The sequence below is a fragment of the Neophocaena asiaeorientalis genome, unplaced genomic scaffold (assembly GCF_003031525.2).
Source record: "Neophocaena asiaeorientalis asiaeorientalis breed wild unplaced genomic scaffold, Neophocaena_asiaeorientalis_V1.1 scaffold327, whole genome shotgun sequence".
Taxonomy (NCBI): Eukaryota; Metazoa; Chordata; class Mammalia; order Artiodactyla; family Phocoenidae; genus Neophocaena; species Neophocaena asiaeorientalis.
Window position 1 is genome coordinate 7,266,879 of NW_020174560.1, and position 15,677 is coordinate 7,282,555.

At 37.0% G+C, this 15,677-nt stretch overlaps 1 protein-coding gene across 2 annotated transcripts in view; it reads left to right on the top strand.

Annotated features, from left to right (window-relative positions):
- Positions 1-15,677, top strand: part of USP32 (ubiquitin specific peptidase 32) — a 197,142-nt gene that overhangs the window by 134,845 nt on the left and 46,620 nt on the right. For both annotated transcript variants that reach the window (XM_024757701.1, XM_024757702.1), the window contains exon 12: positions 15,209-15,311. In XM_024757701.1, the coding sequence (XP_024613469.1) occupies positions 15,209-15,311 (103 nt within the window). The remainder of the gene's footprint in view (positions 1-15,208; positions 15,312-15,677) is intronic.

A 15,677-nucleotide genomic window follows, 5' to 3' on the forward strand; every position in this document is an offset into this window, starting at 1 on the left:
TCATTACAATAGCACTTTGTTCCTCCAAAATAGTTATATAATGAAATTTTTTGTTAAACTAACTTCCTAACCAAGGGATTGGGTTAAGATATTTAAAGTGTACAATGTGGTGACTTGATATACTGTATACATTATGAAAGGATTCCACCCATTGAGTTAATTAACAATCCATCATCATCAGCTCACATATTTATTTACCTTTTGGGGGTGGGGGGTGAGAACATTTAAGTTCTGCTGTCTTAGCAGGTTTCATTTATATAATACATTGTTATCAACTATATCACATTGGATTTGAAGACCTTATATATCTTATAGTGGAAATTTGTACCTTTTTACCGACTTCTGTTTCTCCCAGCCCCTGGCAGCCACTTTCCTCTTCAGTTTCTGAATTTGACTTTTTTTTTTTTATATACCATGCAGTATTTGTCTTTCTCTGTCTGGCTTATTTCACCTAGCTTAATGCCCTCCAGCTTCATCCATGTTTTTGTAAATGACATGATTTCCTTCTCTTTTAAGGCTGAATAAAATTCCATTTTATATATATAAAAACACCACATTTTCTTTATCCATTCATCCGTTTTGGGACACTTAAGATTGTTTCCATACCTTGGCTAGTGTGAATGATACTGCAATGAACTTGGGAATAGAGCTGTCTCTTCAAGATAATGATTTCATTTCCTTTGGATATATACCTGGGAGTGGGATTGCTGGATCATATGGTAGTTCCATTTTTAATTTCCTGAAAAACCTCCACACTGTTTTCCATGATGGCTGTATCAGTTTACATTCCCACCAACAGTGTACAAGGGTTTCTTTTCTCTACATCCTTGCCAGCATTTGTTATCTCTTATCTTTTTTATAATAGCCATCCTAAAAGATGTGAGATGATATCTCATTGTGGTTTTGATTTGTATTTCCCTCATTTTTAGTGATGTTGAGCACCTTTTCATGTAGCCATTGGCCATTTGTATGTTTTCTTTAGAAAAATGTCTATTCAGGTCCGTTGCCCATTTTTTTTTTTCTTTGCCCATTTTTTTAATTGGATTGTTTTGGTTTTTTGCTAGTGAATTATATGAGTTCTTTGTATATTTTGGATATTAACCCCTTATCAAATATGTGGTTTGCAAATATTTGGTCCCATTTTATAGGTTGCCTTTTCATTTTGTTGATGGTTGTACTATTGACACTCTATCACATATGCACATACGTATATACCTCTGATGGAATTTGTAAATTTTTTACAAAAATGAGAATATTCTGAAATATAGTTTTACTTTCTGCTTACATTTCCACTGCAGATAATATAAAATGACACTTTTATTTATCAATAAAATCCTCTTATAATTTAAATGATTGGCTAATAGGCCCTATTCATCCCCTAATTTTATCTCTGTTTTTCTTTAACATAAGTATATTGGAACAATTTAGTAATAAAGTCTATAAGCCTTTGATTAGGGATTTACTTAGGCAGAATTACTTGAAGTCATATACCTGGGTTAATGGGCCTGTATATTTTTATAGTTATAATTCAATTTTTAATAACTTAAGTAACTTTCATTGCTTTAGGATTACTATTATACTACATGTTTACATAGAAAGTTTTAGAAATATGACTGAATCTCTACTAAACTTTGCTTTTAGAATAAAGTCTCAACATATAGTTTGTCACTTGACTTTTTCCTAAAGTAGTGTGTATAACTACTTTTTTAGTAGTTTCTTTTGGCTTTGGACTAATGGATAAAAGAGATTTTACTGAAACAGAGTTGTTGGGAACACCAGAGAACAAGATTACATAGTCACATTTAAATAGGCAGTGCCAATTGAGATTTAGGTTAGTTGAAGTAGTAAATATATTTTGTTTTTAAAATGGATTTTTAAAAATGGTTCTTAAAGAAGGTTAGGCAAAATCCATTTTTTTAAAATGTTGTTTTCATAAAAACTGTAGTCTTGTGTAGTCTTTTTAATTTTCATACTCAGAAGACTTCTTCTTTTTTACAGTTTACAGATGTTGACAGTGTTGCTTGATTTTGTCTAATGCTTAACTCTCGTAAAATAAAAATTAAAAATACATTGAAGTGTACAAATGAGATAGTGTAAAGAAATACTAAAAGGCTTTTATGTAGCTGCAGTAGCTTTTTTTTCTGACAGCACCGCAATATAATTTCATATTATACTAATATCTTCTTAAGTCATTATGACTTAGCATAGATATTAAGAATGCTGTGTAAACTGTATATATATTTCTTGGCTTAATTATTTTGCAAATGTTCATAGCAACCCTATTTAAAAATATAATGTTGAGATAATCTTATATTTTTATAAAACTTTGTCCTTTGCAAAATACTTCCACTTGGGTTATTTCATCTAGTCCTCAGAATAACTGCATGAAATTAATTTCATCATCCCACTTTGTAAAAGAGAAAACTGAGATTCACAAAAATTGAGGAACTTACCTAAAATTACATGGAGGTGGCAGAATCAAGTCTAGCACTTTTTTCATTAAAAACACAACTACTGCTTTCTGTATTTTTCAATAAATCTGAATTTTAAATCCTAGGTTCCAAATTTTTTATTTCATTTGGATTTCTGAGTTTTGTTTTATTTTGCCTCCATTTTTCACTTCAAAAATTCATTTTACTGTGATGGTTTCTGATGGATGAGTCAGGGAATCACGCTTCTAGTTGCTAGACAGGATGCTACCTGATTCATGAATCATTGAATAAACTGAACTAGGTCTTCAAAAAAAAAATTTTTTTTTAATAGAAATTAAAGGATGAGGAACTTCCTTGGTGGTCCAGTGGGTAGGACTCCACACTCCCAATGCAGGGGGCCCGGGTTCAATCCCTGATTGGGGAAATAGATCCTACACGCATGCCACAACTAAGGAGTTCGCATGCCACAACTAAGAGCCGCATGCCGCAGCTACGAAGTCTGCCTGCTACAACTAAAGATCCCACATGCTGCAACTAAGACCCAGCACAGCTAAAATAAATAATAAATAAATATTTTTAAATAAATAAAGGATGAGTCAGGTTGTTAAGTAGGCAATGAAGTGAAAGAAATATTTGTCTCCAAAAAAAAAAGAAAGAAAGAAATATTTGTCACTAACTTAAAGAATCAGTACTTTGTTTAAAAAGCAGTATCATGGACTTCCCTGGTGGTGCAGTGGTTAAGAATCTGCTTGCCAATGCAGGGGACACAGGTTCGATCCTTGGTCTGGGAAGATCCCACATGCTGCAGAGCAACTAAGCCCGTGTGCCACAACTACTGAGCCTGTGCTCTAGAACCCGTGTGCCACAACTACTGAGCCTGCGTGCTTAGAGCCCCTGCTCTGCAACAAGAGAAACCCCTGTAATGAGAAGCCTCCGTACCGCACTGCAACAAAGAGCAGCCCCTGCTCGCTGCAACCAGAGAAAGCCCACGTGCAGCAATGAAGACCCAAAGCAGTAAAAAAATTAATTAATTTAAAAATCAGTATCATGATTTCTGCAATGGCTGAGTGAAGATCTCAGCAAATTCTCTCCCCGAAAAGCAACTGGGCAAAATTGTCAGCCAACCATTTCAGGACTCTGAAAACTGAACAGAGTTATTCAACAAATTGAGAAGTATTTATTCAAGAAAAACTACTAAACCTTGGTCAGAATAATGGGATTCTGTAGTATTTCTACCTGAGACTGTTCCCATGCCCTCCCATCCAACAGATCTGCGTGATAGTTTTACCAGGGTAGGCCAGAGAGGGCTGACTTGATTTGCAGTAGAGCAGGGCTGAGTGCCTGGCCAAGAGAATTGTAAAAAAAATGGGGGTGGGGGGTGGAATTAGAAGTTTGGGATTAACATATACACACTACTGTATATAAAATAGATAAACAACAAGGGCCTGCTGTATAGGGAACTATATTCGATATCTTGTAAGAATCTATGTTGGAAAAGAATCTGAAAGGAATATATATATATGTATCTGAATCACTTTGCTGTACATCTAAAACTAACACAACATTATAAATTGACTATACTTCAATTAAAAATGAAAGCAAATAAAGAAAATAAGAATATAAACAATCTTATAAAAATATTGTAAAAAACAGTAGAGATCACATGGTGGCAAACAATCAGGGAACATCGCTAGCTTGGGGTTGAGGTACTGGTTAAGGGAAGCAGCAGACTGACAGCCCAGTCAAAATTTTAACAAAGAGATCCAGAGAACAAGATAACCATAGTGAGTATTAATAAATTTCCCCATATTCTAAATGATTTGGAAGGCTGCTAGTATATACAAGACTACATGCAAGCTCAGAAGACACCAAAGCGAGCCTTAGATGTCTATTCATTCCTGGTTTAATGGGAATCCTTGCACATGCAGAAAGTAAAAGCCTTCCTTTGCACAGAGAAGGTTTGTAACCTTTCTGAACTTTGCATGTGTTTCTCAAATGGTGAACACAGATCCATCAGAGAAAAGGTGCAAGTGGCTCCAGATGTTTAAGCACAGCCTCTCACCAGTCATTGGCTGGCAAGTAAGTTATGCTCTTCCCAAGAAATCCAGGCTTAAAAATAAATATAAGAAATAATAATAAAACTGGGACTTCCCTGGTGGTCCAGTGGTTAAGTCTGCCTTCCAATGCGGGGGACGTAGGTTTGATCCCTGGTCGGGGAACTAAGGTCCCACATGCCGTGGGGCAGCTAAGCCCGCGTGCCACAACTACTGAGCACACGGGCCACAACTAGAGAGCCCAGGCACCACAACTAGAGAGTCCATGCGTTCTGGAGCCCATGTGCCACAGCTAGAGAGAAGCCCACATGCCGCAACACGGAGCAGCCTGTGTGCCACAGCGGAGGATCCCACATGCCTAAACGAAGATCCTGCATGCCACAACTAATACCCAATGCAGCCAAAAATAAAACAAATAAATATTTAAAACTAATAATAAAGAAAACTGAGCAGCCTTATACTTGCAGAAGAGACAGACTACAGAATTAGTTCAGGAAGTCACAAGGAAGAACACACGGGGGGGCGGTCAGAATCCAGAGTTGCTGAAATATATTATCAAATATGTCTGGTTTTCAATAACAAAAAATTACAAGACATTCAACAGAATAGGAAAATATGACCCGTATACGGAGGGAAAACTAGTTGATAGAAACTGTCTCTGAGGTGGCCACTGATGTTAGACGTAGTACGCAGACTTCAAAGCAGTAGTTGAATATAAGTGTTTTCAAAGAACTAAAGTAAGCTTTGTTTAAAGAATTAAAGTATCATGACAATGACTGCTCAAATACAAAATATCAGTAAAGAGACAGAAATTTTAAAAGAGAAGCCAATAGAAATTCCGGAGTTGAAAAGTACAGTAAGTGAAACAAAAATTCACAACAGATTTGAACCGACAGAGAAATAACCAGCAAAATATAATATAAACTAATAGAGATTTTTCCAATATGAAGAACAGAAACAAAAGAATAAATAAAAATGAACAGCACTTCAGAGACATATGGAATGCCAGAAATAAGTATACCAACATAAACATAATGGAAGTTCCAGAAGGAAAGGAGAGAGAGAGAAAAGAGCAGAGAAAAATATTTGACAAATTAGTGGCTGAACCTTCCAAAATGTGTTGAAAATCAGTAATTCAAGAATTCCAGTGAACTGCAAGTAAGTGAAACATAAAGAGATTCATATCTAGACACATGGTCAAACTGTTCAAAGCTATAGGCAAAGAGAAGATCTTCAAAGCAGGAAGAGAAGAATGACTTCTTTTGTAGACAGCAACCCCAAGTCAACAGCTGACATTCTTAAAAGATGGAGGTCAGTAGCCAGTGGGATGGCATTTAAAATGCTGAAAGGGGGCTTCCCTGGTGGTGCAGTGGTTGAGAGTCCGCCTGCAGATGCAGGGGACACGAGTTCACACCCCGGTCCAGGAAGATCCCACATGCAGTGGAGCGGCTAGGCCCATGAGCCATGGCCGCTGAGCCTGCGCGTCCGCAGCCTCTGCTCCGCAACAGGAGAGGCCACAACAGTGAGAGTCCTGCGTACCACAAAAAATAATAATAATAAAAAATAAATAAAAATAAAATAAAATAAAATGCTGAAAGGGGAAAAACTGAAAGGAAATGACACCAGACACTTGATAATTTGACTCCACCCAAAGAAATATAGAGCACCAGTAAACATAATTACACAGTTAATAAAAGACAGTATAAATATATATTTTCTGTTTCTTTTTACTAATTTAAAATTAATGAGATAGTGATTTAAAAATTGTGTTTTTGTAACATAGAAAATGTGTGACAATAATAATACAAAAAGAGTAGGAGGGGCTTCCCTGGTGGCGCAGTGGTTGAGAGTCCGCCTGCCGATGCAGGGGACACGGGTTCATGCCCTGGTCTGGGAAGATCCCACATGCCGCGGAGCGGCTGGGCCCGTGAGCCATGGCCACTGAGCCTGCGCGTCCGGAGCCTGTGCTCCGCAACGGGAGAGGCCACAACAGTGAGAGGCCTGCGTACCGCAAAAAAAAAAAATTGAAATAAATAGAAAACAAATAACTAAATAGTAGGCATAAATCCAAACCAATAATTACCTTAAATAATAATGAATTAAACACTCTAATCAAAAGCTAAAGATAGACTGAATCTTTTTAAATCCAACTACAGACAGTCCCTGAGTTATGATTTTTTGACTTTATCATGGTTCAAAAGCAATAACATGTTTAGTAGAAACCATATTTTGAATTTTGATCTTTTTCTGAGCTACTGATATGTGGTACGATACTCTCTTGTACTGCTGGACAACAGCAGTGAGCTGCAGCTTCCAGTCTGCCACTTAATCACAAGGGTAAGCAACCAGTACACTTACAACCATTCTATACTAATACAACCATTGTGTTTTTCACTTCCAGCATAATATTCAATAAATTGCATGAGATATTCAACACTGAATTATAAAATGGGTTTTGTGTTAGATGATTTTGCTCAACTGTAAGCTAATATAAGTGTTCTGAGCACGTTTAAGGTAGCCTAAGCTAATCAATCTATGATGTTCAGCAGATTATGTGTATTAAATACATTTTCAACTTAAGATATTTTCAACTTATGATGAGTTTATCGTGCCATAACCCCATCATAAATTGTGGATGATCTGTACTTGAGATTTAAAGACACAAATAGATTGAAAATAAAGGGATGAAAAAGATACAACCATGCAGATAGTAATCATAAGAGAGCTGGAGTGGCTATACTGATATTAGAATTAAAATGACTTTTATGCAAAAAAATGTTACTACAGACAGACATTTTATAATGATAAAAGTTTCAATTCATCAGGAAGATATAACAGTTGTAAATATATATGCACCCAGTAACAGAACAGTCTACCCAGCAAACAGCAGAATACATATTCAAGTGCACATGGAATACAGTCTAGGACAGACTGTATTCTAGGCCATGGGTTTTCATACTCTGTCCCTTTGGCTAACTTGGGAATGCTACCTGATTTTTATACAGCCTGCAAGCTAAAAATGTTACTTTACATTTTTAAATGTTTGAAAACCATCAAATGGGGATTAATAATTTGGGACACTTTACAATTAAATGAAACTCTAATCTCAGGGTACACAAACAAAGTTTTATTGGAACACAACTATGCACATTCAAAGAAACCTTTGGGGAATGGAAATTTGTTAACCTGATAAAGATTTCTGGAAAAACCTACAACTGATATATCTAATGGTTGGAACACTGAAGACTTTTCCCATAAGATCAGGACAAAGGCAAGGATGCTTGCTCTCACCACATCTATCAACTTTGTATTAGAGGTTCTAGCCAGTGTAATCAGGTAAGATTAAATAAATAAATTTTTTAAAGTCCTCCAGATTATAAAGGAAGAAGTAAAACCGTTTCTATTTGCAGACATAGATTCTAACTCTTAAAGAATCCACAGAAAATCTATTAGAATTAATAATTAGTTCAACAAGGTTGTAGGATACAAAATCAATATAAAAATCAATTGAATTGCTATTTACTAACACTGAATAATTTGAAAGTAAAGTTAAAATTAAGACTCTAGTTCCTTTCTCAGTAGAATCAAAATAAATAAAATCCTAGGAAACAAATTTAACGAAATAAGTGTGAGACTTGTGTGCTGAAAACTACAAAGCCAGGCTGAGAGAAATTAAAATCTTTGTAAATGAAGAGACTTTCCATGTTCATGTGTTTGAAAGCTCAGTACTGTCGAGATAATTCTCCCAAACTGATTTATAGATTCAACATGATACCAATCAAAATCCTAGCTTTTTTGTAGAAACTGACAAGATATTCCTAATTTTCATATAGAAACACAAAGAACTCAGATTAGCCTAAACAACTTCAAAAAAGAACAGAATTGGAGAACTTCCTGAATTCAAACTTACTATAAGGCTGCATTAATCAAGGTAGTGTGGTACTGGCACATGGACAGACACACAGGTCAATCAAACTGAACTGACAGTTTAGAAATAAACCTTTATATATTTGGTCAATTAATTTCCTACAAATTTGCCAACAGAATGTAATGGAGAAAGGGTTGTCTTTTCAACAGATTGTGTGGGAATAGTTGGATATCCACCTTGAAAAGATTTAGATCCTTACCTATACCATACAAAAACAATGTAGTCCAAATGGATCCCATAGAACTAAACATAAAAACTAAAACTATAACACTTCTGGAGAAAAACAATAGAAAGTCTTTGTGATTGGTGTTGCCAAGGATTTCTTAGATATAACACCAAAAGCACAATCCATAAATGAATTTGTTTTGATAAATTGGACATAGTCAAAATTAAAAACTTTCAAGTTTCAAGAGACACCATTAACACAGAGACTGGGAGAAAATATTTGCATATCATTTATTCAGTAAAGGACTTGTTTCCAGGTTATATAAGTGAGTGTTACAACATTTTAAAATCCAAGTAAAATATGCAAAAGACTTAAATAGGCATTTCACTAAACATATATGAATGAATGGCTAGTACACCCATGCATTTTCAGGGAAGGCAAATTAAAAGCACAATGATAGCAGTGACTCAGTGAAACTGGTGTAGTTCCAAGAGCCTGTCTCTCCACAGAAACAGTGAAAAATAAAGGAAAAACTGTCAAAACAAACTTTGTTAGAACTCTCAAAAAGAGTTGAAGGTTTATAGCAACTAAGCAAATGCTGGATTTTAAAAAGAGGCCAACTGAAAAAGCAATAGGAAAACTCTGGCAATTATATTTGCCCTTATCTGGTTCATTGTCAGTCTTGAAGATGGCAACCCATGTTCCTGGTTTAGGCACCTGTGCTTGGTTTCACATGGAAGAGAGCACACCATGTTCACAAAGATTTGTGTTTGTTTGTTCTAACCTGTCTGGGTTTATTTGAAGAACTGACACAAGGAGTTCATCTCTGGTATGCTTAACTGAGAACTTAACCAGGCTGGAAAAGCAGTGGGCATTCCTCAAAAATATTGTAAAGCAAATGAACAAACTGTAACCACCTGGGGCAAAAGATTATAGTTGAGCTGTACAACGGAGTGCCAAAAGTCTAGGAGGAGAAGCTGGAGAGAGTTTCCTTGGAAAATTAGAGCATTTGAAAGCACACTTATGTATACTAGCAAATTTAGAAAGCCTTGCACATACTTGTGGCAAGATGCATGCTCAGAATAGACCTGAGAATACCCCTATGTTTTCACCTCTGGCTAATCTCTAGACTGAGGGCATGTATAAAATGAAGGCTAAGGCAGCTGTAAAGAGCCTGGATAAGCATTGAAGAATTCCCCAGCACAGAGCTATTGTGTAAAGACAGGAGTGGTTTTTGTTTCCTCCTCATCTTCTTCCTCTCCCCACCCTGCCCTCCTCCATCCCCTCCTCCCTATTCTTCCTCTCCTCCTCCCTCTTTTTTTCCCCCTACTATTCCTTTTCTCTCCTTCTCCCCTCTCTCCTGCCATTCAAGGAAATCTCTGTCAAAACACTAGCTGAACACAAGTGAAGTGAAGAGAGACTTCAGAGACAACATATAACAGACTTTACAAAAAATAGTTTAGGAATGTCACTGAACAAACACTATAGCAAGCAACAAAAACCAGCGGGAGCAGGGGTAGGATCAGATTTCCAGAGTTGCCACATTATAATATTCAAAAGGTCTAGTTTTCAACAAAAATTATGAACCATGCAGCAAAACAAGAAAGTCCATTGCACATTCATAAAAGAAATTAACAGAATCTGTCACTAAGGGAGCACAGACATTGGACTTTGTAGACAAAGATTTTAATAAACTATCTTAAATATGTTCAGAAAGCTGCTGGAAACCATGAACAAAGAGGTTAAAATAACCAGGAGAATGATGTATGGACAAACAGATAATATCAGTAAAGAGAAAGTATAAAAAGGAACCAAGCACAAATTCTGGAGCTGAAAAGTACAATAAGCAAAATGAAAAATTCAGTAGAGAGGTTCACCACCAGATTTGAATAGATAGAAGAAAGAATTAGCAAATTTAAAGGTAGTTCAATTGAACTATCCCAGACTGTGGGGTAGAAAGGAAAAAGAATGAAGGAAGATGAACAGAGCCTAGGAGACCTGTGAAATAGCAGCAAGCATTCACGTGATGGGAATCCCAGAAGGAGAGGAGAGAGAGGAAGTGACAGAATACTTGAAGAAAAAACTTACCAAATTTGATAAAAGACAAGAACCTAAACATTCAAAAAGCTCATTGAACTGCAGGGTTAAACTCTAAGAGATCCACATCAAGACACATTATCATCAAGTTGTCAGAAGCCAGGGACAGAATTTTGAAAGCAGCAAGAGAGAAGCTACTTATCACATACAATGGATCCTCAATAAGATTTAAAGTGCTGAAAGAAAAAACAAGAATTCTATATCCTGCAAAAATATTTCTCCAAGAATGATTTCGATTTTGAAATTAATTCTTATACATGATCCCCAAAGCATAAGCAACCAAAGAAAAAAAATGGATAAATTTGGCTTCATCAAAATTAAAAAACTGTTCATCAAAGGGCATTGTCAAGGAAGTGAAAAGAAAGCCTACAGAATGAGACGCAATATTTGTAAATCATAGATCTGACAAGGGTCAAGTAAGTAGAATATATAAAGAACTCCTACAGCTCACCAACCAAAAGATAACTCAATTTTAAAATGGGCAAGGGACTTGAATACACATTTCTTCAGAGATGATATACAAGTGGTTATCCAGCAGTTGAAAAGATGCTCAAAAACATTAGTCATTAAGGAAATTTTGCAGTTCAAAACCACATGAAATTCCACTTTGCACCTACTAGGATATTTTTAATTTTTAAAATGGAAAATAAAATTTTTGATGATGTGGAGAATTTGGGATCCTCATTGCATCACTGGTAGAATTGTAAAATGGTATAGCTGCTTTAGAAGACAAGTTGGTACTTCTTCAACTTGGAATTACCACATAATCGAGCAATTCCACTTCTAGGTATATACCTAAAACAATTGAAAATACACACTCAAATACTTGTAGCCAAATGTTTATATCAGCACTATTCACAATAGCCATAAGGTGGAAACAGCCCAATTATCAACCAGTAGATGAATGAATAAACAAAATGTATATCTATGCCATGAAATATTAGCCATAAAAAGGAATGATGTACTGATACATGCTACATCATGGATGAACCTCACAAATGAAGAAGCCAGATACAATAGGTCACATATTATATGATTCCATTTATATCCGTGGTCCTCAACCTTTTCGGCACCAGGGGCCGGTTTCGTGGAAGACAGTTTTTGCACAGACTCGGGGGGTGGGGTTGGGGGAGAATGGTTCAGGCAGTAATGTGAGTGATAGTTCAGACGGTAATGCGAGTGATGGGGAGTGGGAGATGAAGCGTTGCTCGTTTACCCGCCACTCACCTCCTGCTGTGTGGCCGGTTCCTAACAGGCCATGGACCAATACTGGTCCACGGCCTGGGGGTTGGGGCCCCCTGATTTATATGAAATATATGAAATATCCAGAATAGGTAAATCTATTGGTACAGAAAGCAGATTGGTGATTGTCAAGGGCTGGGGGAAGGGGGTAATAGAAAATAACTGCTTAGTTGGGATGTATGAAAATGTTTTGGAGAAGTTCACATAGCATAAAATTAACAATGGTAGCACTGTTGATGAGAATGTAAATTGATACAGCCACTATGGAGAACAGTATGGAGGTTCCTTAAAAAACTAAAAATAGAACTACCATATGACCTAGCAATCCCACTACTGGGCATATACCTTAAGAAAACCATAATTCAAAAAGAGTCATGGGGCTTCCCTGGTGGCGCAGTGGTTGAGAGTCCGCCTGCCGATGCAAGGGACACGGGTTCGTGCCCGGTCTGAGAAGATGCCACATGTCGTGGAGCGGCTGGGCCCGTGAGCCATGGCCGCTGAGCCTGTGCGTCCGGAGCCTGCGCTCCGCAACAGGAGAGGCCACGACAGTGAGAGGCCCGCGTACCGCAAAAAAAAAAAAAAAGACAGGTACCACAATGTTCATTGCAGCACTATTTACAATAGCCAGGACATGGAAGCAACCTAAGTGTCCATTGACAGATGAATGGATAAAGAAGATGTGGCACACATATACAATGGAATATTACTCAGCCATAAAAAGAAATGAAATTATTTGTAGTGAGGTGGATGGACCTAGAGACTGTCATACAGAGTGAAGTGAGTCAGAAAGAGAAAAACAAATACTGTATGCTAACACATATATATGGATCTAAACAAAAAAAAATGGTTCTGAAGAACCTAGGGGCAGGACAGGAATAAAGACGCAAATGTAGAGAATGGACTTGAGGACATGGGGAGAGGGAAGGGTAAGCTGTGACGAACTGAGAGAGTGGCATGGACATATGTACACTACCAAATGTAAAATAGATAGCTAGTGGGAAGCAGCCAAATGTCACAGGGAGATCAGCTCGGTGCTTTGTGTCCACCTAGAGGGGTGGGATAGGGAGGGTAGGAGGGAGACACAAGAGGGAGGAGAAATGGGGATAAATGTATATGTATAGCTGATTCACTTTGTTACACAGTACAAACTAACACACCATTGTAAAGCAATTATACTCCAATAAAGATGTTAAAAAAAAACAAAACGATTGTTAAGTATACAATTCAGTGGCATTTAGTACATTTAAAATGTGCAACAAACAACCATCTTATGTTATATGAATTTCTCCTCAATAAGAATAGTGTTTTAAAAATCACAGTGAGGGGACTTCCCTGGTGGTCCAGTGGTAAAGAATCAGCCTTACAATGCAGAGGACATGAGTTCGATCCCTGTTCAGGGAATGAAGATCCCACATGCCATGGGGCAACTAAGCCCACGTGCCACAACTACAGAGCCCACTCACCACAACTACAGAGCCCATGCATCTTGGAGCCTGCATGCCACAACTAGAGAAGAGAAAACCCACAGGCCACAACTAGAGAGAAGGCCAAGCACCGCAACAAAGATCCCACGTGCCATAACTAAGACCTGATGCAGCCAAAAATAAATAAAGGAAACCATAAACAAGACGAAAAGACAACCTTCAGAATGGGAGAAAATATTTGCAAATGAAGCAATAAACAAAGGATTAATCTCCAAAATATACAAACAGCTCATGGAGCTCAATATCCAAAAAACAAACAACCCTATTAAAAAATGGGCAGAAGACCTAAATAGACATTTCACCAAAGAAGACATACAGATGAAGAGGCACATGAAAAGATTCTCAGCATCACTAATTATTAGAGAAATGCAAATCAAAACTACAGTGAGGGGCTTCCCTGGTGGCGCAGTGGTTGGGAACAACCAATGACAGATGAATGGATAAAGAAGATGTGGTACATATATGCAATGGAATATTACTCAGCCAGAAAAACGGATGAAATTGGGTCATTTGTAGAGATGTGGCTGGACCTATAGGCTGTCATACAGAGTGAAGTAAGCCAGAAAGAGAAAAACAAATGTCGTATATTCACGTATATATGTGGAATCTAGAAAAATGGTAGATGAACCTATTTGCAGGGCAGGAATAGAGACATAGACATAGAGAATGGACATGTGGACACAGCAGGGGAAGGGGAGGGTGGGACCAACTGGGAGATGAAGTTTGACATAAATACACTACCATGTGTAAAATAGATAGCTAGTGGGAACCTGCTGTATAGCACAGGGAGCTCAGCTCTGTGCTCTGTGATGACCTAGATGGGTGGGATGGGAGCATGGGAGGGAGGTCCAAGAGGGAGGGGATATAGATATACATATAGCTGATTCACTTCATTGTACAGCAGAAACTAACACATTGTAAAGCAATTATAGTACAATAAAAATAAATAAATAAATAATAAATTAATCTTAAAAATAAAATCACAGTGTGACACCGCTTCACACCCATTAGGACATTTGTGGTAGAAAAGACAGACAATAACAAGTGTTGGTGAGAATGTGGAGCAACTAGAACCCTCATACAATAACTGATGGGGATGTTAAATGGTGCAGCCACTTTGGAAAACAGCTGGCCAGTTTCAAATTATCAGGTGTTAGATAGATAAATAAAATATGGTATATATATAATAATATACCTATGGAATATTATTCAGTAATAAAAAAGCACAAACTAGTGATATGTACTCCAACATAGATGAACCTCAGAAACATGCTAAGTAAAAGAGGCCAGATATAAAAGACAATGTGATAACATTCCATTTATTTAAGTTCCTTGCCCATTTAAAAATTGCAAAATGTTCATAAAAAGGAAATTTATAAGAGATAGAAAATAGACTAGTGGTATCTTGTGGCTGAGGGCAGTAATTTGACTAAAAAATGACTAAAAATAGGCATAAAGTATCTTTTGGGGGTATCTGAAATGTTCTAAAATTGGATTGTGGTGATGTTTGCACATGACTGTAAGTTTACCAAAATCATTGAGTTCTTTACTTAATTCAGGTAACTAGTATGTTACTAAATTATTCCTCATTTAAGCTGTTTTTGAAACATCAGTTGGAGGCTTAATAGTGGTGTTATGACTCCAGAAATTGGCTTATCAGTGTTTCACTAATTTAAAATGTGGCCATCTCCCGAGTATATCTGTTTCATGTTTTTCCTTTGAAAAATTTCTAATGATAATTTGTAGGTGCATGGTCATATGTTTTATACACCATTTGTTGTACTGAATTTCTTTTGTATGTACAGAGGATGGTTAGAACGAGAGAGCAGGTATGGTCTGCAACCCGGACACAATTGGTTTATCATCTCCATGCAGTGGTGGCAGCAGTGGAAAGAATATGTCAAATATGTGAGTAAGATTCCTGTTTATCTACATTTTTCATAGGATTATTAACTCCATCAGGCTTTGTGTGACTAGTGGCCAGTAATAAAATGCTCCAACCTAGATAAAGATTTGAAGGGGAAAGAAATGAATACCTATATGATGCTACCAACTTGCTTTTCTAACAAGCAAGTTCCAGAGCAAGTAATAGATTCATTAAGGAATTAGTTACTATACTCAGCATTTGGAGCACATTATGAAAACAAAAGTAGGAGACTATAATCCTCACTTGGGCAGTGGTTGCATAGCAAAATCACATAGAAAGCTTAAAAAAAAAAAAAAAGAAATGCCTATGCTCCACTCCAGACCAAATAAATCAGAAAGCATAATTGA